The 25,946-nt window shown below is 39.6% G+C and overlaps 1 protein-coding gene across 1 annotated transcript; it reads right to left on the bottom strand.

Annotated features, from left to right (window-relative positions):
• Positions 1 to 12,855: 12,855 nt before the first annotated feature.
• GPR78 (G protein-coupled receptor 78) lies at positions 12,856 to 25,256 on the bottom strand. The gene is made up of 3 exons (XM_043969664.1): positions 24,200 to 25,256; positions 22,758 to 22,871; positions 12,856 to 16,245 (listed from the first exon to the last, which is right to left on the bottom strand). Exons 1-3 carry the CDS (start codon positions 24,865 to 24,867, stop codon positions 16,008 to 16,010), a joined length of 1,020 nt encoding a protein of 339 aa, XP_043825599.1. The 5' UTR covers positions 24,868 to 25,256; the 3' UTR covers positions 12,856 to 16,007.
• Positions 25,257 to 25,946: the final 690 nt, after the last annotated feature.

Below are 25,946 nucleotides of genomic sequence, written 5' to 3'. Positions count from 1 at the left end.
CTCCCCCTCTCAGAATTAGATAAATCTAGCCAAAAAATAAATAAGAAATAAGTGAAAGAGGTGAATAGATTACTAGAAAAGTTAGACATGATAGATTTCTGGAGAAAATTGAATGGGGATAGAAAGGAATATACCTTTTTCTCAGCAGTACATGGCACATTTTCAAAAATTGACCATGTATTAGGGCACAAAAACATCATAGTCAAATGTAGAAAGGCAGAAATAGTAAATGCATCCTTCTCAGATCATGATGCAATAAAAATTACATGTAAGAAAGAGCCAGGGAAAAGTAGAATGAAAATCAATTGGAAACTAAATAATTTCATTCTAAAGAATGAATGGGCCAAACAACAAATCATAGAAACAGGCAATAACTATATCCAAGAGAATGACAATAATGAGACAACATACCAAAATCTATGGGATTCAGCCAAAGCAGTACTTAGGGGAAAATTTATAGCTCTAAATGCTTACATGAATAAAAAAGAGAAAGAGGAGATTAATGAATTGGGCATGCAATTTAAAAAGCTAGAAAAAGAACAAATTAGAAATCCCCAATTGGATACTAAACTAGAGATCCTGAAAACTAAAGGAAAAATTAATAAGATTGAAAGCAAAAAAACTATAGAATTAATAAAACTAAGAGCTCATTTTATGAAAAAACCAATAAAATAGATAAAATATTGGTTAATTTGATTAAAAACAAGAAAGAAGAAAACCAAATTACCAGTATCAAAAATGAAAAAGGGGATGTTACCACCAACGAAGTAGAAATTAAATCAATAATTAGGAATTATTTTGCCCAACTGTATGCCAATAAATTTGACAATCTAAATGAAATGGATGAATATTTACAAAAATACAAACTAACCAGGTTAACTGAAGAGGAAATAAAATCCTTAAATAAGCCCATATTAGAAAAAGAAATTGAACAAGCCATTAATGAACTCCCTAAGAAAAAATCCCCAGGGCCAGATGGGTTCACAGGTGAATTTTACCAAACATTTAAAGAACAATTAATTCCAATATTATACAAATTATTTGGAAAAATAGGTGAAGAAGGAGTTCTACCAAATTCGTTTTATGACACAAATATGGTGGTGATACCAAAACCAGGCAAAGCAAAAACAGAGAAAGAAAATTATAGACCAATTTCCCTAATGAATATTGATGCTAAAATCTTAAATAAGATATTAGCAAGGAGATTACAGCAAGTGATCACCAGGATAATACACTATGACCAGGTGGGATTTATACTAGGAATGCAGGGCTGGTTCAACATTAGGAAAACTAACAACATAATCAACCACATCAATAAGAAAACTAACCAAAATCATATGATTATCTCAATAGATGCAGAGAAAGCTTTTGACAAAGTACAACACCCATTCCTAATAAAAACACTAGAGAGTTTAGGAATAGGTGGAGCTTTCTTTAAAATAATAAACAGTATCTACCTAAAACCATCAGCAAGTATTATATGCAATGGAGATAAATTAGAGGCCTTCCCAATAAGATCAGGGGTGAAACAGGGATGTCCATTATCACCCCTATTATTTAATATTGTCCTAGAAATGATAGCTTTAGCAATCAGAGAAGAGAAAGGAATTAAAGGAATTAGAATAGGCAAGGAGGAAACAAAACTATCACTCTTTGCAGATGATATGATGGTATACTTAAAGAATCCTAGAGAATCAACTCAAAAATTACTTGAAACAATTAACAACTTTAGCAAAGTAGCAGGATATAAAATAAATCCACAAAAATCATCAGCATTTCTATACATGACCAACAAAGTCCAGCAGCAAGAAATAGAAAGAGAAATTCCTTTTAAAGTAACAGGAGATAATATAAAATACTTGGGAGTCTACTTGCCAAGAAAAACCCAGGAACTCTATGAACACAACTACCAAACACTCTTCACACAAATCAAATCAGATCTAAATAATTGGAAAGATATCAATTGTTCATGGATAGGCAGAGCTAATATAGTAAATATGACAACACTGCCTAAATTAATTTACTTATTCAGTGCCATACCAATCAGACTACCTAAAAATTATTTTATACAGCTAGAAAAAATAATAACAAAATTCATCTGGAAAAACAAAAAATCAAGAATATCCAGGGAAATAATGAAAAAAATTCACAGGAAGGTGGGTTAGCGGTACCAAACCTGGAGCTTTACTATAAAGCGGCAGTCATCAAAACTATCTGGTACTGGCTAAAAAATAGAGTGGTAGATCAATGGAATAGGCTAGGCTCAGGAAATGCAGTAGTAAATGACACTTGTAATGTAGTATTTGATAAACCCAAAGACTCCAGCTTCTGGGATAGGAACTCAGTATTTGACAAAAACTGCTTGGAAAACTGGAAGATAGTATGGCAGAAATTAGGCATAGACCAACATCTGACACCTTATACTAAAATAAGGTCAAAATGGATACACGATTTAGACATAAGAGGTGATACCATAGGTAAATTAGGAGAGAAAGGAATAGTCTACCTATCAGATCTTTGGAAAGGAAAACAGTTTATGACCAAACAAGAGATAGAGTATATTATAAAATGCAAAATAGATGATTTTGATTACATTAAATTAAAAAAAATTGTACAAACAGAAGCAATGCATCCAAAATTAGAAGGGAGGCAGAAAGCTGGGAAACAATTTTTGTGGCCAGTACTTCTGATAAAGGCCTCATCTCTAAAATATATAGGGAACTAAATCAAATTTATAAGAATCCAAGTCATTCCCCAATTGAGAAATGGTCAAAGGATATGAACAGGCAGTTTTCTGATGAAACCAAAGCTATCTATTCCCATATTAAAAAATGCTCTAAATCTCTAATGATTAGAGAGATGCAAATTAAAACAACTCTGAGGTACCACCTGACACCTATCAGATTGGCTAAAACGACAAAAGAGGAAAATAATAAATGTTGGAGAAGCTGTGGGAAAATTGGAACACTAATGCATAGTTGGTGGAGCTGTGAACCGATCTAACCATTCTGGAGAGCAATTTGGAATCATGCCCAAAGGGCGATAAAGCTGTCCATAACCTTTGACCCAGAAATACTACTTTTGGGTCTTTTGCCCAAAGAAATCATGGAAAGGGGAAAGGGACCCAAATGTACAAAAATATTTATAGCTGCTCTTTATGTGGTGGCAAGGAATTGGAAGTTGAGGGGATACCCATCAATTGGGGAATGTCTGGACAAGTTGTGGTATATGAATACAATGGAATACTATTGTGCTGTAAGCAACGATGAGCAGGAGGAGTTCAGAGAAACCTGGAGGGTCTTACGTGAACTGATGATGAATGAGATGAGCAGAACCAGAAGAACATTATACACAGTATCATCAACATTGAGTGTTGATCTACTGTGATGGACTATATTCTTCTCACCAATGCAATGATACAGAAGAGTTCCAGGGAACTCATGATAGAAGAGGATCTCCAAATCCAAGAAAAAAAAAGAACTGTGGAGTATAGATGCTGAATGAACCATACTACTTCTTTTGTTTTTGGTGCTGTTGTTTTTTCTATTTTGAGGTTTTTCATCATTGCTCTGATTTTTCTCTTATAATATGACTAATGCAAAAGTAGGAATAATGTTATTATGTGTATATTTATATAAAACCTATATCAGATTATCTGGTGTCTAGGGGAGGGGGGAGGGAGGGAGAAAAATCTGAAATCGGAAAGCTTGTATAAACAAAAGTTGAGAACTATCTTTACATGTAACGGGTAAAAAAAATAAAATACTTTATTAATAATAAAAAGAAGGACATTGAAAATGGTACATTTGCCTTACAAACAAGTATCTTTTGAATATTATAGTGACTTAGTATAGAATTAGAGTATATGTTAAAATTACAGCAGGTAATGTGTCTATTTGTTCACTAGTCTTTAAAGATACTGGTCTGTTTCCAGATCTAGAAAATGAGGGGATTGTATTACATGTTCACCTAGGTACTTTCCACCTTTACTCTTATGTTTTTATACTGATATCCCTTCCAACTCCTTCATTCCATGTAATGAGATCCCTTTTAACTTTGACATTTTATGTTCTAAGGCACTTTCCAGTCAAGACATGCTAAACTTCATACAGTATGGTCCCTCCTGGGTCCTATAGACATTTTCAACTCTGACACTATGCCATACAATCTTTGACACTCTTTAATCATGTAATATAGTAGAGAGAGCTCCTCTTCCATATAACATTTCCCCTGAGATCCTGAGTTTCCTCACCTATACAAAGGAGATGAGTAACCTATAGGATTACTATGAAACTCAAATAAGAGAAAGTATGTAAATGTAATTATTACTTTTCTTTGATTTGTTGTTGGATGATAGGCAAATGAAAACTTCCACTGCATCCAGGACTATAAACACTGAAATTCATGTAGTGTTATACCTATGGAAGGAGAAAGGGGGTCTTTAAAAGCCACTATTAAAAGGTTTGAGACAAAAGCAGTTGCTTGTTCCCTCAAGTGGATTTGGCAGAGAGACCCAACATCTGTGCTGGATTCTCCACAGAGAGAGCCAGAGGCTCTAACTGTCCCTCATGGTTATGTAATATGTCCCCTGCCCTGCTGACCCAATTCTATTACTCCCTCACTGTGTGGTCTTGACATTTGTATTAACATCTTTGGGCCACAAATTGCTCCTCTATAAAATAAGAGACTTGAATTAGGTGGTCTCTAGTTATGGTCTTGCTTACCTAGGTGGTGAAGTAGATAGAGCACCAGGCTTGGAGTCAGGAAGATTAATCTTCCTAAATTCAAATCCAGCCTCTTCTCTACCTTAGCTTGTGCAAAAAAAAATATCTCTTGCAAGGAAAAGATCTGTTTAAAGACTGGCCTCATTTCTGATCCAAGATTTGACACATACTAGATGTGTGACTACAGACCAGGTGCCTCCACTTTCTGGCTCTATGTTTAGTCATCCTTAAAATGGGAATGAAATTTCCTGAATTACCTATGATCTCAACAGTTGAAGCAAAACCCTTTATAATCCTAAAAGGATTATATAAGTGTAAGTTAGCCTTACCAGGTTGTCTCCTCAACTCAATGGGTCATCTCTCAGCTTTGGGTGGACTAAAACATATTTTTTAAACCTCTTTGAGTGCAAAATGTTCTATTTGTCATATGAACATACCCTTCAATTAGCTATGTCCAAAGATACTTTTATGATGGTGATTAACATTTATCTCTCCACTTGACAGAAGCCAACAGATAGGGCACTTGATCACATATCCCCTGCCTGGTTGCTGGTGGTCCCCAAGCAGCCAGCAAGGAATTGTGTGATGCTTCCCTTCCCTCTTCAAACTCTCCCCTCAAGCTTTTGCCTGTAATAAGCAGTGGTAGACTATTGTCTGAGCTAGGAACTTAATTATATGGCAAAGCCAATAATGAGTCTGGCCTGGAAGGCTCTCCTCGGGATTATTTAGAATTCCACGGGAACATCCTTAATCACAGCTCTTGTCCTCAAATAAATACCTAAAGGAGTAAAATGAAGTCAATTCCAGGGCAGCTGGGGGGAAGGGATAGAGAGAGTTGATTTTTTTTTTCTTTTTGAAAGAAGAAAAAAAGAAAAGAGATTAGTTACTACTAAGAACTACTTAAAGAATCATACAATTCTGAGCTGAAAAAGACTTTATCGATATCTATTCTGTTACCTGGCCTTGAAGAAGACCTTCTTTCCTTTGGTCTTAGTTTCCTTCTCTGTGAATTGACAGGGTTAGAATGAATGGCACCTAAAGTCCCTACCAGATCTGATATTAGATGTATCTAAGGTACTTCTGGATTTGATAATCCATGTCTACATCACTCATTTGGCATTTGTGATAGATTGTTTCATATATTTTACAAGGACAGGGACTTTACTGTGACTTCTTCATTGATATCGGGAAGGCAAATCCACGTGAGAAAACTCCCTCCACCAATGTAGGCAAGAAGGCACCTTCTCTGAAACTTAGAGTCTTAGAGAGGTTCCTGGGACACTGACTTGCCCAGGGTCACATGGCCAATGTGTCAGAATTAGGACTTGAACCTAGATCTTCTTGGCTTTGAAGCTGACTCTCTACCAATTATTACATGCTGCCTCTCTTAATACAGGGTGTCCTGTACTAAAACTTTTGGGATACCCTTTATGCTTATATACTGCATTCTATACAGCCATCTAGGTTTTAAAGTCTCTAAAGCAGGGATCATTTCTTATATTTCATTTCTGGGGGTGTTTTTGATGAGACAATTGGGATTAAGTGACTTGCCCAGGGTCACACAGATAGTAAGTGTCAAGTGTCTGAGGCCAGATTTGAACTCAGGTCCTCCTGAATCCAGGGCCGGTGCTCTATCCACTGCGCCACCTAGCTGCCCCTATCATATTTCTTTGTATCCACAGAGACTAGCACAGTGTGGACACATAGTATGTGCTCAGTAAATGTTTAGTTATTTCCATTCAATTCCAGAACCATTCATTAAGTAACTACTATGTATAATCCCCTTAATTCTAGAGCCTTTCCTCTATTGATTATTCCCCATTTATCCCTACATTGGCTTATTTTTCCAAAGGTGCTAGCATATTTTCTTCCCCATTACACTGAGCTTCCTGAAATCAGGGGCTATTTTAACCTTGTATCTCTGGTATTTAGCACAATGCTTGGCACACAATAGGCATTTAACAAATATTTATTGTTTGACTGAATAACCTTGGACTTGGATCTAAGGATACAAAACCAAAAAATAAGCCAATTCCTGCTCTCAAAGAGTTTACAGTCTAGTAGGGGGCAAGAAATATCTCAAGAAATTAATAAGAAAAGTAAGGATGAGAAAAATACAGAGGAGATCAAAGAGAGAAGGAAATTGGAATGTCATGGATAAATTGGCATATAAATTGGGCCTCGATGGAAGGAAAATGTTTTAAGGAGAGTAGAGATATGGATAAGTGAATCCTAGAAATGTAACAGTATGCAGAACAAAGGCATGGAGAACAGAGAAGGGATGAGAATTGGAAAATAAAGAGTAATCAAACTTGGCTTGAATATTGGGTTGATAAAGTGAAATAGGCTGGAGAGGTGTACATTAGTGCCAGATTAATGAGTGTCTTAAATGCCAGGATCAGAAGACTGCATTTTATTATGTAGGTAATTCCATTGAAGATGGAATATAACTTGGGCATGTTTGTGAAAGAGGACTAGAGGGGAGCAAGGCCGGAAGTAGAGCTAGCGATAAAGAGGCTATTATAATAACCCAGGTAATAATACCTAGTACTGATAGAGTGTCTTAAAGTTTCAATTTATATTTATATTCATTTATATATACATTTATATTCACATATAGATACAAATTTATATGACATATAGATATGTAGCATATAACATTTTTGCTCCTTACAACAACTCTGATAATTGGAAGCTAATTATTATCTTCAGTTTACAAAAGAGGAAACTGAGACTGAAGAAGGTTATACAACTTACCCAGAATCACACATCTAGTTAGTGAAATAGGATTTAAATTCAGTTTTTCCTGATCCAAGTTCAGCACAATATCTACTAGGCTTTAACAAGGGTGTATTGATCATGTAAGTGTTTAAGAGAGGAGGGATGTCAGAGATATCACAGAGGTGGAATTGACAGAATTTGGCAACTGATTAGATATAGAAGGTGAGCTAGAGGGATGAGTCCAAGATGACTTCTAAGTTCCAAGCCTGGGTGACTAGAAGGAGAATCATCATACAAAATGGAAAAGTTGGGAAGAGGGACAACTTTAGCTTGGAAAATCATGTTGAATTTTATAAATGCTTATTTTAAAGTACTGAAGGGACAATCAGGTGACATTTACTAGTAGGCAGCTATAAGAGGACATCAAGGCAGTGACTGGGGAGAGAGATAGATAGATAGATAGATAGATAGATAGATAGATAGATAGATAGATAGATAGATAGATAGATAGATAGATAGATAGATAGATAGACAGATGAATGGATGGATGGGTAGATGGGTGGGTGGATGGATGGGTGGATGGATGGATGGATAGCATGATGATAAATGCTTATAAATACATGCATATATACATATTTATGTTTATGAGCTATCTGTATAACAGTTTTAACTAAAGTAAATGATAGGATCATTAGGGAAGAGAATAATGTAAAGAGACAAAAGAAAGAATCTAAAGACAAAGCCTTGAGGGAAACTACACTTAGGGTGACTCCTGTAGAACCCTGAATCATCAGAAATGAAAGAGAGACAATGGAGGACAGACTCCTCATTTTACAGGTGAGTAAACTGATATGATTCTTAAATTTGTGTTCAAAATTCAGCTTCACAAATATAAGATGTAAGAGGCATAACTACATAGCAATTTAGCTGAAAAAAAAGATTTTAGAGGGGTCTTAATGGGCTACAAGTTCAAAATAAGTCACCAGTGTAAGGTGACAACTGGAGGGAAATATTATGATCTTAGGCCACATTTAAGAGAGGCTTTGTGTCTAATACCCAAGAAGAAATAGTCCCATTGTACTCTGCTCTCATCAGATCTCACATTCCATACTGAAAAGCAAATTTTAGAAAAGACGTCCATCAACAAGAGACTGTTGAAAGCAGGACAACTAAGATGGTAAGAAGGGCTAATATTCATGATCTATGAATGTCAATTGAAGGAAGTGGGAATGTTTGGCCTGCAGAAAAGATGAGGAGGGACAAGTTAGCTGTCTTTAAATATTTGAAGGTGTCTCATATGGAAGAAGGGTAGCCAGGTGGTGGACTGGACATAATGCTGGGCCTCCAGTCAGGAAGACTCATCTTCCTGAGTTCAAATCTGGCCTTACACACTTACTAGTTGTGTGACCTTGGCAAGTGACTTAACCCTGTTTGCCTCAGTTTCCTCATCTGGAAAATGAGCTGAAGAAGGGAATGACAAACCACTCCAGTATCTCCACCAAGAAAATCCCAAATGGAATCACAAAGAGTCAGACATGACTGAAAAACAACATATGGAAAAGGAAGACTTCTGCTTAACCTCAGAAGGCAGACCTAGAAGCAGTCAAGGAAAGTGACAGAGATAGATTTTGACTAAGTATGATGAAAACTTCTTAATATCCCTGTCCCAAAATGGAATAGCCTGCATTCTAGAAGCATTGAACAAAAGCCTATTTGTCCTGGATGTTGTCAGGGGTCATTGTTGTTGAACTGTGAGTTGAAGTAGAAAATCCTTCTGAGTCTGAGATTCTATAATTTTAGAAATAAGAAAGAACAGGACCAGGACTCAGATTTCCTAACTCCTAGACCAGCACTCTTCTAATAACATCCAGCTTCTAGGCCATTATAATTTTCCAAGTGATTGCATAACCTCTACCTTCATCTTCTCTTTGAAGTCATAAGATATATAGAAGAGTAATGGACACTATTTTTGTTTGACAGATAAGAAAACTGAGAACCAGAGATGACAGCTAGTTAATGGCAGAATTAGGACTGAGACTTAGGCTTGCTCTAAACAATCTAGAACATATTATACCCATGTACCAATACAAACTATATCTCTCATTAATAGATAGACAGACAGACGGATGGATGGAAGGATGGATGGATAGATAAATAGATGGATGGATGGATGGATGGATGGATGGGATGGGATAGATAAAGCATCTATTAAGAACTTACTGGGGCAACTAGGTGGCGCAGTGGATAGAGCACCGGCCCTGGAGTCAGGAGTACCTGAGTTCAAATCTGGCCTCGGACACTTAACACTTACTAGCTGTGTGACCCTGGGCAAGTCACTTAACCCCAATTGCCTCACTAAAAAAAAAAAAAAAAGAACTTACTAGATAGGCTGATCAACCTGCCCAGCATAGCCACTACACCCAGGAAGAGCAACATAAGTGCACAATGAGAAGAGAAAAGACATCCTGGCCCTGCAATGCTTGAGCTGCATTCCTGGAACTGGGCTCCACCATGATCATGCCACCAGAAAAACTCATCCCCGGAAAACTCATCATCCTATGAGACAGTATAAATTTTGGTACTCATACCTCATTAGTACTCTCAGTACCCTCAGTACCCACTCTGATTGGAGAGGCAATCAAAGAACTCCCGAAGCCTACATTTAATGTGGGCTCCCAGACCAGCCAACTCTTCATTTACCATCAGTTGCATTTCTTTGACCAAACCCTATCATGCCCCCTTGTGAGGTACATGCTTCCCCACCACTCCTTCCTTTTCAGCTTCCTTTGTGCATTTTCTTCCCCTGTTAGAGGGCAGGAAATATCTTTTCCTTATTTGTATCTTTCCACAGTTAGCATGATACCTGGCATATAGTAATGTGGGGACCAATTTTTAATTGGGGAATGCTAGCTAAGCGGCTCACCACAATATTGGGGCAAGGAAGGAGACCGGCAGCCTCCCTCAAAACAGAACAAGATTTATTTTAGCAAGAACGAACTTAAAAAAAAACAAACAAACAGGATCAGTAGGATCAAGGGAAAGGCAATAAAATGGGGAAAGGGAAATTATAATACCTGAAAAAATACCACCACCCAGGAATCAGCTGAAAATACACAGCAGAATGCCTGTCACTTTCCAGCTTCCACCTAGAATGCCCAATTCTCCTCCCCCAAACCTAGAAACACCGCACACAGTCCCAGTCAATGGGATGGCCACTCTTACAGTCACATGACTGCCCTCACTAGGCTTCCAATCATTATAATTTTGCCAGGCCCATGTAGGCGTTGGTGAGTGTTGATGACGTGAGGTGCCAGAGCCCTGGCAATGGCTCCAACCAGTGGGTGGAGCACCGTGTGGTTTGCGGAGCCCCAGGCCAGTGCAGCGCTGAGGCATAAAAACCTCAAATAACAATTAATTCTGTACAGTAACTGATTAATAAATGTCTATTGACTCATTGGAATCCATACAGATATTACATAGCTATGTTATATAACCATCATAATATTATATAACTAAAATACATGAAACCAGCAGGTGGTACTGACAGGTAAGATTAGCTATATAGATAAAAGTATAACTCTCACTTTGATATTTGGGGTTTAGCCACTTTTTTTTTTAACACGGGGCAATGAGGGTTAAGGGACTTGCCCAGGGTCACACGGCTAGTAAATGTCAAGTATCTGAAGCCGGATTTGAACTCAGGTCCTCCTGAATCCAGGGCTGGTGCTTTATCCACTGCACCACCTAGCTGCCCCCTGGGTTTAGCCACTTCTACCAAATCACAGCTTTATTAATTCACTAGGTGGCCCAGGGGTGTCCATGTCTTGATCCATGCCTTTATTCTATATGGACAGTCAAAAGCTTCCCTGAGATGTCTACCACTCCATGCAAATTGATACTTACTACTCAATATCCTAGGGGTAATCGGTTCCATATCATGTGGTTCACGTATTTCTGTTATTTTGAAGGTTATAAGTTATTTTAAAAGAATGAATAAGAGTGAATAAAATTAATAAATGTATAAGAGTTAAAAGATGAAGCTCATAAAAATTTCATATACTTCTCAGAACTCCCAAATCCTAAATGAAACACTATCTATTTTAAGATCTTTTTTCCAGAAGGGAATGAGAGGAAGATAAAACAAATTTTTTTAATTGAAATAAATTTAAAAACAAACAAACAAAAAGAAAGGAATGCTAACTGAAAACATAGAGGAAGGGGCAGCTAGGTGGCGCAGTGGATAAAGCACTGGCCTTGGATTCAGGAGGACCTGAGTTCAAATCCAGCCTCAGACACTTGACACTGGCTGTGTGACCCTGGGCAAGTCACTTAACCCTCATTGCCCCACAAAACAAAACAAAACAAAAAAATAGAGGAAAGGGTAGGGAGAGAAGTGTTCAACCTTTCTTACTATCTTTTTGCTGATCTCAAGTAATAACAGCCAGCAGCCTTGATCCATTTCATCCTCTCGAACCCATTCTCTGAATTTTGACTGGATTGATTGGTAAGCAGGGCTTTATCAATATCGATGACCTTTCCCCCTTCCCAGTAGTGTCATTCTCTATTAAAAAATATCAGCTTGCACCTTTCTCAAACTAAAATGAACTTGGTGCTTAGCCGCTTCAGCTCAGTGTTTTCCTGTTTGGGTATTGCAATTTTTTAGCTCCAAGTCAGAACTACATTTCCCATAAGTCCATGAAGACACGATCTAGAACCTGTTTATTTGCATAAACACAAAGTATGTTGTTGTTGTAAACTATATCCATTTGGGTAAATCAGAAATTTGAAGAACTACCTGATGAATTAGTGCTATGCAGTCCAATAAATTAAAATATGTCAGGTAGGACAGGGAAGGGAAGGGAAGGGAAGGGATTTACTATATGACAGGCACTTTGATGGTTGTCACTGATGTGTTTGAAAATTTATTAGTTGGGATTAGTGACATAGTCTGTATGACTTTGCAAATGGAAAGACCTTGGTTGATGACTTAGTTCAAGTTCTTGTCCATTCCAAGGCATATGGAATATCAAAAAGGACATTTGACTTGGTAGCTAGACATGAAAGGTGTGATCTAAAATCTCTGCCAATTATTAACCGAGTAGTCTTAGACAAATGGAAAACTTATACGACTTAACCCAATGGAAACATGCAGTGCAAATTCAAATAATGCAAATATGTCTCAGGATTTATTATTTGCACTAATCAGGACCTAGTAGTATCTATCTCAACTGACCATTGTGAGGAAACTTACTTTCCAAGCTATAAAACCCTACAGAGATGGGAGCTGTCATTCTCTTTATCCAAAGATGTTCAACATACATGCTTGCTCTCTGTTGGGTCAATAACTGTCTCTCCAGACACAATGGATGGGTAGATTAATTTTCAACCAAAGAAATGGCAAACACTCAAATGAAACTTTTATTGTCTTAGAAATCACTTGGGAAACCACACAGCTTCATGATACACAGAAGGACATGTAAAGTATTTGCCTTGTTATCCACAGTACTAAAAGCACAAAATCAAGGCCAAGAAAGGCTAAAGAGACAGTACATTCAGCACAAGCATTCTGTCCACTCAGTTGGACATCCAGTGACCATGAGAAAATCTAGTCTATAACAAAGTTCTTATTGTTAAAAAACCAAAAACAATTTCACCTGAAACAAATACAAATCTTTTGGATTCCTCCACAAGGAAAGATTCCTGACTGTTTCACAGGGGTGACAGACTTCCTCGGGAAACTTTTCTCCTAAGGTATCAGTGGAATAGGTGGGAAATCTGTGACAAATAGGCAACATCTTTTTTTCACAAATCCCTTCCCCCCCCAAATATTGTATTTACACAGATGTACAAGGGACAAACACCTTACTGGAGGAACAAAACAGGAAAGCACATTCCAATTTAACATAAGCAGAATTATTTTTACTGCTTTGAGGCCTACATGACTCACATGCTAAAACAGTAGGAGGGCTTTTTAGAGAAGTTTTAACCATTAGGGGTTGGGGAAGGATCACTGAGGAAATTAAATTCTACTCTAAGCCCCAGACTGAGTTCTGGTTTCATTCACGAAGGAGGCATCATTATGTGGTAGAAAGACACTGAAACTGGAATGATGAGACCTGGGCAGGAACCCTCACTCTGCTAGTGGCCTAGAATGAATCACTTCCCTTTCAATGACCTCAGTTTCCATATCTGTAAAATGAAAAAAAATATATATCAAAGGTCTTCTCTAACAGTCACATTTTATTCACTAACTTGTGTTCTTGTAATTTCTTTTGTGAAAATCCATTTTGCAAATGTGGTCCATTTAGCTTCATACATTTAGTTTGAAGCTTGGGCTTTTTGAGGGGGGATTTTTGTTTTTACATCCAGTAGGAACACAATCTACATATTTTGGATTTATAATAACAATCAAAATCAGTGTCATTTATTGAGTGTTATCCTGTGCCACAAAATGTCAGAACTAGGATGAATTTTAGAGTCTAGTTCAACACCTTTGTTATGACAAACCAGGAAACTGAAGCTCATTTGGGTAAAGAGACTTGCTCAAGGTTACACAGTTAACCAGAAACAGAGCTGGACCCAGAATCCAGTTTTTCTGACTCTTAGGGCATTTCTTTATCCATACCATCATACTGCTACCAACCAGATATTTGACTGACTTGGAGATGGACCCACACATGCAAGTGGATATGAAAACAAATCATGGTAAATTCAATCAAATGATGGTGAATTAGGTGATCAGCAGGGAGTCATCTGTTAGCAACTCAAATTTCATAGAGTTGAGTTGGTATGTAGTGATGGGCATTATCTTTGAGCTCTTTTGAAGAGCCAAGTCTTTGGGAATAAGCAAAAATCCGGACTTGGATTTTCCAGTCCTTGTTTTAGACATGTAATTTACAGAGGAGAGAAGATGGAAGCATCCCCAGAACATCTTAAACTTGCCTAGTAATCTTTGTATTGAGCTATAGATAATCTTTCAACACCTGAATGTTATCTGATTCTGCAAACATGGCACTCCAAGTCTTCTTCCCCTATTGTATGTTAGAAGTTTGAAGACAAATCAGACTCTCAATCTATTGATACTTTGGCAAATGGGGTATTGTGGAGGGAGTGGGTTGATAGTGGAAATTCAAGTATCAGGCACTGAGACATTAGTGCAAAGCTTGCCTAAGTAAAATTAAAATGCCCTATTCATGACATGGGGGAAAGTAGCTAAATTCTAGTTAATAATCACTTTTAATTTAATTTTAATTTTTTTTGTGGGGCAGTGATGGCTAAGTGACTTGCCCAGGGTCACACAGCTAGTAAGTGTCAAGTGTCTGAGGCCGGATTTGAACTCAGGTCCTCCTGAATCCAGAGATGGTGATTTATCCACTGCACCACCTGGCTGCTCCTATTATCATTTCGTCTTACTGCACACACTAGACTCTTAGCTCTCATGATATGCAGTGAAAAGCTTTCCCCTGTCCTAAATGGAATCATTCATTAATGCATCCCATCCATAAGTAAAACATGACGAAGATTTAAGCAATAGAGTTGCTGGTTTCCTTGACCATTCTAGGCTAACCTTTCAAATGGAATTGTTGGACTGGCATGATATCAAAGTAAAAGTAAATAGACAAATCTAAAATTTATTAATTTACCAACAGAGCAAGTCAAACTCTTTGGGGGTGGGGGGTGGGATGGAGATAAGAAGGAATATTGAGTTGAATCACATATATAGAACTAAAAGGAACTTAGAGGTCATAAAGTCCAACCCCTCTCATTTTACAGATGAGGAAACTGAGACAAAGAGAGGGAAAGTGAGTTGCCCAAGGTCACATAGGTGGTAAGCAGCAGAGGTGGGATTTGTAACTAGACTTTGACTACAAATCCAAGTCTTTTCCTGCTTCATAATGGGGCCTCTTAAGTATGACAATGCTTTGGAATTCTTCAGATGATGAAAGGGCAGAGGCAGCCCTAGAGAAGGGACACACAAGGATTCTGAAGGTTTTCCATGTCTTCCTCCCAGGCTTTCTTTCCCAAAGCCCCAGCCTTCCTTTAATTCTTTATAAGATCTGGAGCTAGAAGGCATCACAGAAATCATCTAGTCTAATTCTCTCCATTTACAGATGAAAAAGTTGAAGCCCAAAGGAGTGAAGCGCAAGCTCACACAGGCTACATGTATCAGAGCGTAGCAGAGCAGTGGTTCTGCTTTATGTCTCCTGACTCCAAAACCAATGCTTTTCTAGCTCCTCTAAGATGCCTCAATACAGCACATAAGAAAAGTCAGTCCTGACCCCTTAGAGCTTGGTGAGAACCCCCCAAATTCCAGTTTAGCAGCAAGGGAAAATGGGAAAATAACTCCACCCCTTTTTGCTCTTCCCCCTCTCTTGGGTTTGATTGAAGTCCTGCTACTGAGCCCAATGCTGCCCCCAAAGAGAGTGGGATCTTCTCTCTGACTCTGAGGTGACCCAGGATCCCATCACAGCTTTCAACCCAACATATAGGGAGCTTGTGGAAAATCTGCTGGGGTGCTTAAAAACCTGCCCATTCTCAGTCCCCAAGCCTTAGTAGTAGAGTTCAGTTTGGTCGATGGAGGCAGTAATCATTCTCTGTGTCCAGAGAGCTATTGTAGCCAGATGATGGGTATAGATCTCGTCTCAGCAGCCGGTTGACAATGTTGATCACAGCTTTCTTGTATTGTTGACGCAGCAGTGAATACACAAAAGGGTCCAAGGCAGCCTTACTGTAGGTGAGGCACTTGCTTATTACTCCCCAGTAGATGTTGATTGTAATGAATGGAAAGAGTTCCACCAGCCTGTTGTAAAGAAATTGAAGTTTAATGTGATAATAAAACTCATTGAATGTGCTCACTCTCCAAAAATCTTAGATCAAGGGTAGTAAACCTTGAGTCACTGGGAGAACTCCATTCAAACTTTGGATCTGCCACTTAGTATTTGTGTGATAGAAGACAAGTCAGAGCCTTGGTTTACTCATCTGTAAAATGGATACAATTCTCTGTCTGCCTTGCAGGGTTGTAGTGAAAGCAGGTTATTAATTTTAATGTGAGCTTTTGTTATTAAAGTGCTTTCACATCCATGATCTCATTTGCTTCTCAGAACAAATCCAATGAGGTAGGCGGTCTATGCATTAGTATCTCCTAAGCATCCATTTTATAGATAAGGAAACTGAATTTTGAGGAGGTGAAATGATCCCCCCCCCACAAGGTCATACAGTGGCAGAAGTGAAGCTTATCCCACACTGCTCTTCTCATTAAAATACAAGGTTCCTGTCATCCTTCTTGGGGTCCTAAATTTATCATGAGACTATTCAGTAATTCATCATTGTTCCCAGGAGATGATGTAACCCACTCCCTTCCCACCTTTTGATTTCTTCCTCCCCACCATGCTCTCCCCCAACTCTCACCAATCCCTTCTCAATAGGGTCAATGCTTTGGGTATGAGAGTGAACAGAGTTGTGTCAGTGGAAGCATGTGGAGTGTGGGTGTATAATTAATGTACAAACCATAATAACACTAAAAATCCCCTACATAGATAGAGGGTTTCATAGCTTCCAAAACACTCATCCTGTTTGATTCCCCACCATGACCCTGTAAAGTAGGCAGGAATTATTACCCCTATTTTATAGCTGAGGTTAATGAAGCTCTGAGGTGGCATTAGAGATTTAGGCAAGGTCACAGAGGCAGAAAATAGCAGAGCCAAGACTCAAACCTCCATCTTCTGCCCTTGTGACTCTGTCTAGCTGTCTACTCCTCTTTATGTTACCTCATATTTTCACCTAGTGCTTCACCACTGTCCCCTCCCCTGCCCTCTCCTTCTCCCGTCCCAAGCATTATTTCTAAATAGGTTCCATTTATGATCTCATCAAAATTTTATCACATCCCCCTAAAAAATTAAGGTTTTAGGACCCAATACCCATAGTTTTCCACCGGGGTGGTTGGGAATTTTAAATATTAAGAAATTACTGGTAACTAAGATTCTGAGAAGAGACAGGCCAGCCTCACTTGAGCTACAGGGTCAGCCAGATCTCCTTGATCCAAAATATGCCCAAATCATTTCTTGGCATCGACTGGTTTATCACATTTCTTTCCTCCATCAAGATTCTTTGCTCAGGGAGCTGAGGAAATGGGAGTTTTGCTGAAATAGGTGGCATTTTAGAGGAATGGTAATTGCTCAAGATAGGCATAATTCAGTAGAGCACCAAAGTTGCTGTTTGTCCTTCAGGTCTCAAAGAGACTTGCAGTAAATTGGATTTAAATGTAGGAAGGCTGGTCAACCTCATTCTCTCCTCCAGAGCCATCTGGCAAGACATATATCAGGATGATAGGATACGGCACCAGATGTTTAAGGTAATTGGGGTTAAGAGACTTGCCCAGGGTCACACAGCTAGTAAGTATCTGAAGAGTACAAAAGTAAAGGTTACATATGTTCATAAGTATTAGAATTGGAAGACCAAGCTTATAGTCCCAATCACCTTACTAAAGCACTGTATGACTCTGAAGAGATGTCTTCCTCTCACTGTGCCTCAGTTTCTTCATCTGTAAAATGAAGGGGTTGAATTTAGTCATCACTAAGATCCCTCCCAGCTCTGACATTCTGTGTTCTACGTACACAGACAGCTATGGGAATTGACTTCTAAAAGACTTCCTCAGCTTGAAGCAAAGAGAAATCAGGCATGATAATAATTGTGGTAAAAATTCATCCCTCCAAGGAGCTTAATGAAGCCCTTGCAGACACAACATCCCCTTGCAAAGGTAGGAAGCAAGTATCATTATCCTCATTTTACACGCAGAGAAACCAACTGGCAATTTCCATAACTTAATACTGCCAAGTCCTCCTTTTAAGTCTTAAGGGCATAATTATTTGTAAATCCATGACATTTTCAAAATGTTGAGCACTGATAAGTTTGAGCTGATAAGGATATTTTGTTGAACTATGGCTTGTCGTAGGGAATGGAGAGGGCATCAAGGGATAGGATTTTAATGAAAATCAAAGTCTCATTAAAGAAAGAAGATTAAATAACACTGAAAATGTACATTTCACTCATTTAATCAACAGAAAATGCCTAGGGGCAGCTAGGTGGTGCAGTGGATAAGCACTGGCCTTGGATTCAGGAGGACATGAGTTCAAATCTAGCCTCAGACACTTGACACTAGCTGTATGACCCTGGGCAAGTCACTTAGCCCTCATTGCCCTGCAAAAAAAACAAAACAAAAGAAAAAGAAAATGCCTAGAATGATTCCACCAGAATTTTATAGAAAGAAGAGTAGATACTTAGGACATAGAAGATTAGCATATAGAACATGGAATGCTCTTGCAGGAAGGGACCTTAGAACATTGAATTAAAAAATAAATTTAAAAAAGAACATTGAATTTAAGGATACAGAACACAGGTTATTAGGCATGGAAGAGAACTCCAAACATAAAATACAGAATTTTAAAGCTATAAAAGATGTTCGGCAATTACCTATATTTTAGAGATAGGAAAAGTGAAGGCCAGAGAGAGGAAGTGAGTCGTCCAAAATCCCAAGGCTAGTATGTGGCAGAACTTGGAGGGCGCAGAAATAGCTAATATTTACATGTGCCAGGCTCTTTGCTAAGCAGATTACAAATAGTATTTAATTTGATCCTCACCACAACCCTGAGGAGTAGGTGCTACTATTATCCCTATTTTGCAAATGATGATGAAACTGAGGCAAATAAGAGTTATGTCACTTGCCTCTGGTCACTCAACTAAGAGGTATCTGAGGCTGGATTTGATCTCAGGTCTTCCTGACCCGAGGCTCAGTGCTCTAATCATGGAGCCACTTCTGACTTCTAGTCAATGTTCTTTCTACTACTCTGTTTCTCTCTGAATGGTTTGTTAACCCAGGAAAAAAGAAGAAATATTTGTGTATTCTTAGATTAGACAGTGGAATCAAGAAGATCTGAGTTCAAATCCTGCCTGAGACACTTAATAGCTATGTGAAATTGGACAAGTCACTTAACCTCCATCTGCTTTAGTTTGCTCATCAGCAAAACAGAGACAATCATAGCATCCCAGGATGGCTGTGAGCATCACATCAGATAATATTTGTAAAATGCTTTGCCAACCTTAAAGTGCTATATAGGAGACAGCTAGGTGGTGCAGTGGATAAAGCAGTGGCCCTGGAGTCAGGAGGACCTGAGTTCATATCTGGCCTCAGACACTTGACGCTTACTAGCTGTGTGACCCTGGGCAAGTCACTTAATTCTCATCGCCCTGCCCAAAAAATGCTGTATAAATGCTAGTCATTATTATTACTATTATGAAGGCAATGATGATGTCATAGTTGAAAGTTATAAATCTGTAAGGGATCTTAGAAATCATTTAGTCTATCTAAGTGTACAATATTAGGAAGAAACCTAGGCCTGTAATCAGAAGAAACTTAACTTCTCTAAGGTTCAAATTCCTCACTTGTAAATTGAAGCAAGAAATAATTCTCCTTCTGTCTACATCACAGAGTTGTGAAGACTAAATGAGTTAATGTATGTATTGTCCCCATGTGACTTTGTGATCCCATAGACTCGTCCAAATGGTTTTCTTGGCAAAGATACCAGAGTGGTTTGCTATTTCCTTCTCTAGTGTGTCTCCATTTTACAGATGAGGAACTGAGACAAATAGGTGTTAAGTGACTTGCCCAGGATCACATAGCTGAGAGGTATCTGAAGATGGATTTTAATTTGGGTTTTCCTGACTCCAGGTCCAGCACTCTATCCACTACACCACATAGCTGACCCTCTAAGGCATATAAAGCACTTTTCACACCCTAAGTTTCTATATAAATGTCAAATTATTAATATTATAACAGATAAGGAAACTGAGCCTGAGAAACAGGAAATGACTGGTCCAAGGTCACTCAGCTTCTAAGTAGCATAGCTAGGTACTCTGACTTCATAACCAGTGTTTTTCTCACTACATCATATTAGCTGATGTTGCTGTTGAAATTTTAATGCGCAAAGTAGCATTCCTCAAATATAGAGAAATCCCCAAAGAAAAATAAATCACTCAATTTAAAGCAACACTGAGCAGCTTCCCTAAATTCCCTCCCAGCTGGCACTATGCTAACCTTGCAGGATGTTTTTTTGGACAAATCTTTTCTGGTCATTGAACAATCTCATTGTGGGTGTGTGTTGAAGCAGAAGGGGGTATATGCACAGAAGACTATAAGGAGACTATATATAAGTCCATTTATTCCTACAAAGAAAAGTAAAATAAAAAATTAATCATTTTCTTCTAACTTGAGACATGAATTGAACTCATGGAAGCCCTAGATTTGAAGCCTTGCTCAGCTAAATGGGGCAAATAATATCACCCCTCTAGGGCTTTCATTTTGGGAAGGGGGGTATATGATAATCATTGTACCACTTATTTAATGGATTTTGAAGTTAATAAACTATTTGCTCGAATTAAGTGTTTTATAAGCTGGAAAGGTGCTATGCATGTGTGAATTATTATTATTGTTCTTTTGAGCAGTGACGGCAATGCTGGAATTAAGTACAAAAAGTTTTGAGATGACTACTTTGAAGGGGATAACAGTCATTAGGAGTGTGTTTTTAAACAATATCATAGTCACACCATATATGTATGTTTTATATATTCATCATATTTTCCTATATTTGAATATAAGCATACTGTAAAAGGACTTAACATAAAGATTAAAACAATAAGAAGCCTCATTAATTATTTATTTATTATTTCCATTATGTCCAGAACACAGAGATAATATGATTCAGTCCAAGTATCCATAACAAAAGGACATTAGAGTTTGCTTTGTTCCTATTAGTCAAAAAGGGAGGATTTTATTTTTTGTATTCCTGATGCATGTGAAAAAGGCTACAGACTCACACTATGAGGGGAAACACAGATCTGTATCTTGGTGGCATATGGTAATTAACAGATGCCCCAAAGTGACTCACAGGCCCTTCATGTGCAGAATATTGATTAGTTAACAGTTTGATTTTATGCATCCTCATATAAGAACTTACTTTAGAAGAGGAAGGGGAATGGACTCACTTACTCAATAAGGAAATTATGAAAACTTTCCCCCTATTTCATTTCCCTGCAGTCTCCAAGGGAATAAAGCACAAGGCAGAGTACAAGAAATCAATGATAAAGGTTCTAGTCCTTACATCCTCTGCTCTGGTCAGACCACAGCTGGGGGATTTTGTTTAGCTCTAAGTGCCACATTTTAAGAAGGACTTTGATAAAGCAGAAAGTATCCAAAGGATAGTGAGGGCATTTGGAAAACTGTCATTGAAGGATGTATTGACCCAACTAAAGGTGTTGAATAAATCTGGAGAAGAAAAAAAAAAACTAAGGGAGGGGTAATGATTCCTGCTTTTCAAATATTTGAAGGATAGCTGTCAAGTAGAATACAAATTATATTTGCTCCATAACAAGGAATTCTTCATTATTTTGTGTCACAGACCCTTTTTGTTGAAGTCTGTAGATCCATTCTCTGACTGATGTTTTAAATACATTAAAAATATATGGGATCACAAAGGAATCAGATATATTGAAATAAAGATATATTTTTCCAGCCAAATTAATGGACTCCCTGAAATCTCTCCAACAATCTCTGGGTAAGAATCCCTGTTCTATAACTAGAAATGATGGATGGAAATTGTATTGACAGCTCTCCATTTGATATTGGGGAAATTGTCTAAACAATTAGAGCTATCCCAAAGTGGAATGAATGTTACATACTCTATCTCTGGTCTTCAAGCAGAAGATGGACAAGCCTTCAATGAAGATAATATTGAGGTGATTCTTACTCAGGTTTGATTAAGCCTATCAGTTCTAAGTTGACCACACTCAATCATTTCATTCACTGTCATCACAAATCATCTTTGAGCCTTAATTTCCCCCTTTCTAAAAAGGGGACATTGATCATAGACAATATACTTCTCCTCTCTGGAAGGTAGTCTTCTCAACTAGCTAATGAGAGGATTAGACTAAATGACCTCTAGCCTCTAATAATCTTTATTCAAAAATCTCTTCTAAATAATAAATGTTGGAGAAGCAATGGAAGCCCGTTAAAGCTGAGATTCTATGCTCTGTGTCCTGAAGTGCCTCCCAGACTAACATTCTGTGTTCTTAGTTCCCTTCCATTTCTCCCATTCTGGGAATCAGTGCCTGCTATCTTACAAGTTTGTTCACTCAGAGGAAGCTGTAACATTGTGTGACTGGCAGCCATTCCTGACAGGACTACGTCCAGGTTTCATAACTCAGGAGGGGAGCTGCCCTAGTCCATACTCCCAGTCCAGCAAGCAGAAATGAAAACCTTACCTGGTAATGACGTAAGGAGCGAAGCAGAGAACGAAGGAGCCTATAAAGATGCTAATCTTCTTAGTGGCCCTCTGCCGCCGCCTCTTCTGCTCGTTAAGGCAGCGCTGTCTCACACTGCAAGCAAAGGGCAAAAATACCTTTAAGTTCAGAAAGCGGGGTGGGGGCCGGGGATGTAGAGAGCCGGGGACAGTCGGACTTGGCCTGAGAGTAAAAAGGCAGGAAGTAAGCCAGAGCAAAACTTGGAATTCTCTCCTCTTCTTTGCTCTCCACTAACTTCATTCAATCACTCTCCTGGAGCCCTCTAGGGATAAAGGCAAGGGAAGGGGGATGTGACTGCGGGAGAGATAAGCCCAGGTTATCCGCCCCAAAGTCAAGCTCTGGGGTCCCCAGTGAGCCCCACGCTAGGGGTCCTGGCATTACCAACTGAGTCAACCAGGTCCCTAAGGGTGGCGCTTGCAACCTGCCCCAAAGTGCTGAAATCATAGAAACCAGAGAGGAGGGACTAGATAGAGAGGACACTCCTCGTATTGGTCCCTTCCAGCATAGACCACTGCTGCCCAAATACACACATTTACATACGCAAAGACAAAAACTCATGCCCAAGCATACACAAACGCTCTCTTATGTACAAAAAGTCTCGCTCACACACTTATGAACACAGATACACTCATACACGAAGATATACAGATTCTTGGAAATGCAGAAACGCCGAAAAAAGCACACAGATACAATTCACATTTACCCATAAATGCACCGTACATATTCAAACCCACAAATTCACTATCAGAAACACATTCACGCACTCACACACCCCACCACTATACAAACCCATGAGCTTGGGCTAGTACCCACTTATTTTCTGGCAACCATTTCTCTGTTCACAAAAATGTGAGCTGAAAGGGGAGTATTGGACTGTGCGTGCATGTGTGTGAATGCAACAAGGCTGTAAGTAACAACGTTGAATCTGGCCCTTCCAGAACACCCACTGGAAGTCCTCCTTCTTGCTCTCTCCAGGAAAAATTTACAAAGACAAAAGAAAGTAGAGTTTAAGTCATTTCCCACCCCTAGGAGTTAGAGTAGGCAGGGATTATTATCTCTATTTTACAAATGAGAAAACTGAGAACTATACAATGGAAATAACTTGCTCAGAGGTCACTGTCCCGTATAAAAGATCAGGTGTCTGTACAAACCTAGTGCCTCTGACTCTAGACCCTGAGATCTTTCTCATCATCGGCTGCTGACCACAGACAGCATTCCTGTCTGAGTGAATGACCTTAATATAGAAGTGTCAGACACACACGAGATCTTAGAGATCCCAAATTTGTTCCGTCCTCTCATTTTCCAAAAGACAATGTCGAGGTCCGGTGAAGGGAAGTGATTTGAGCAAGGCGACTCACGGGTGGTGTAGTGTCCCCCTTCCTCCCCTCAGGCCCGCCGGTTACCTAGGATGAATATCGACTAGCAGAACGAGGGTCTGCATGGTGATGACGTCTATCCTCCGGCAGTGGAAGCGGGCCACGCGCAGCACCTTCAGGTAGGTGAAGCAGAGGACCACGAGCGAGAGCGCGAAGCTGGCGGCGTGGAAAGCCACCGTGAAGGCGGCAAAGCGCCTCCTCTCCGCCTCGGCCCGCAGGTGCAGCGTGCAGGAGGCGTAGGTACCACTGTAGCCGAGCCAAGAACAGGCGAGAGCGGCCAGCGGGAAGGCGAGCGAGTGCAGCCACGCGTAGGCCAGCAGCAGCGCAGCATCCCGGCCACGCACCTTGCTCGCATAGCTCAGCGGGAACACCACGGCCACCCACTTGTCCAGGCTGAGCGCGGCCATGCTCAGCATGGCGTTGGACGCCAGCAAAGTTTCCAAGAAGCCCGCCGCCTGGCACGCGCAGTCCCCCACGGGCTGCTGGCGCCACAGGAGACCCAGAAGGGTAAAGGGCATGTTCAGGAGGGTCAGCAGAAGGTTGCACAGAGACAGGTTGACCAGGAAGAGTCCAGGCACTTGCTGGCGGAGCTCGGAGCTGGAGAGGAAACATAATAGCACCAGCAGGTTGGACAGAAGCGAGACGATTAGGACTGAGCCGAGAAGGAGCGCCAGGAGGGCTTCAGCCAAGTCCATTGCTCTACGAATTTACCCTGGGCCCCATGGCCAGGAAGGAGATATGGCTGCAAGCTGTTTGAGTCTGAGCGAGCAGAGCTCAAGCTCGCTTTAGGCTCTAAGAGCAAGGAGAGGAGGCAATGCGCACGCTGTCCAGGGTGCTGAAAGGTGCCTTTCTACAGCTGGGTACTGGAGCCCACTAGCCAAAACATCTTCTTCAGCAGAACCCACTCAAACTCCGACTGCCTCCACGTATCCAAATCACCTCCTAGTCTCTGAAGCCGAATCCCCTTTTCTTCTCTCTACGTCTCAGGGAACAACTGAAATAGGGAGTCGTACCTCTGCTCACTCGCCTGAGGGTGCTGAGCGCATCTTTCTCAGCCAGTTGGGTCTCCAGAAATTGTCACACCTTCACTGAGGCGGTCAGCGGTGACTCATGCGCAGAAGAGATTGGGAGAGAAATCTAGTCCAAGCATAGCAAAGAACCCACTTCCCCAGTTGGGGCAACATTCAAGAAGAAAAAGAGGGAGGGGGAGGAGGGCAAGGAAGGAGGAGGAGGATGGGAAGGAGAATACAGGCGAGGAAGGATACAGGAAGGTAGACGCCAACAGACAAACAGGGACAGAGACAGAGCTAGAGACAGAAAAAGACAAACAGAAAGACAGGTAAAGAAAGTGGAAGATAGAGAAAAAGGAGATAGGGAGAGAGCAAGAAAGGAGAAGGGAATGATAAGACATGAAAGAGAAATAATGAATTGAAGAGAGGGAGAAAAAAGAGAGAAGAAAAGAATGAGGGAGAGAGAAATAGAGAGAAATGGTGAAAAAAAGAGTTGATCTCTAAAGTCTCTTACATATCTAAAATTCTCTATTTGTCTAATTCAGAAAGAAAGACTGAGGAGAGAAAAAGGAGGGTGGGGTAGGGCACTACCAACTCAAACGCTATACAAGATGAAACAGTGCATTGGTGGGTTCTTTCAAATTAGTTAAAACGGGACTTTACTATAATGATTTCCTTTGGGTTTATAGTATTTTTCCTTCATATTTTGTTTCTTTTATATAAACAGTACTACCACTACATTCCTCAGATAGGTAGAAGAAACA

The sequence above is a fragment of the Dromiciops gliroides genome, chromosome 6, assembly GCF_019393635.1.
Source record: "Dromiciops gliroides isolate mDroGli1 chromosome 6, mDroGli1.pri, whole genome shotgun sequence".
NCBI lineage: Eukaryota > Metazoa > Chordata > Mammalia > Microbiotheria > Microbiotheriidae > Dromiciops > Dromiciops gliroides.
This window is presented reverse-complemented; position numbering and strand designations above follow the sequence as displayed.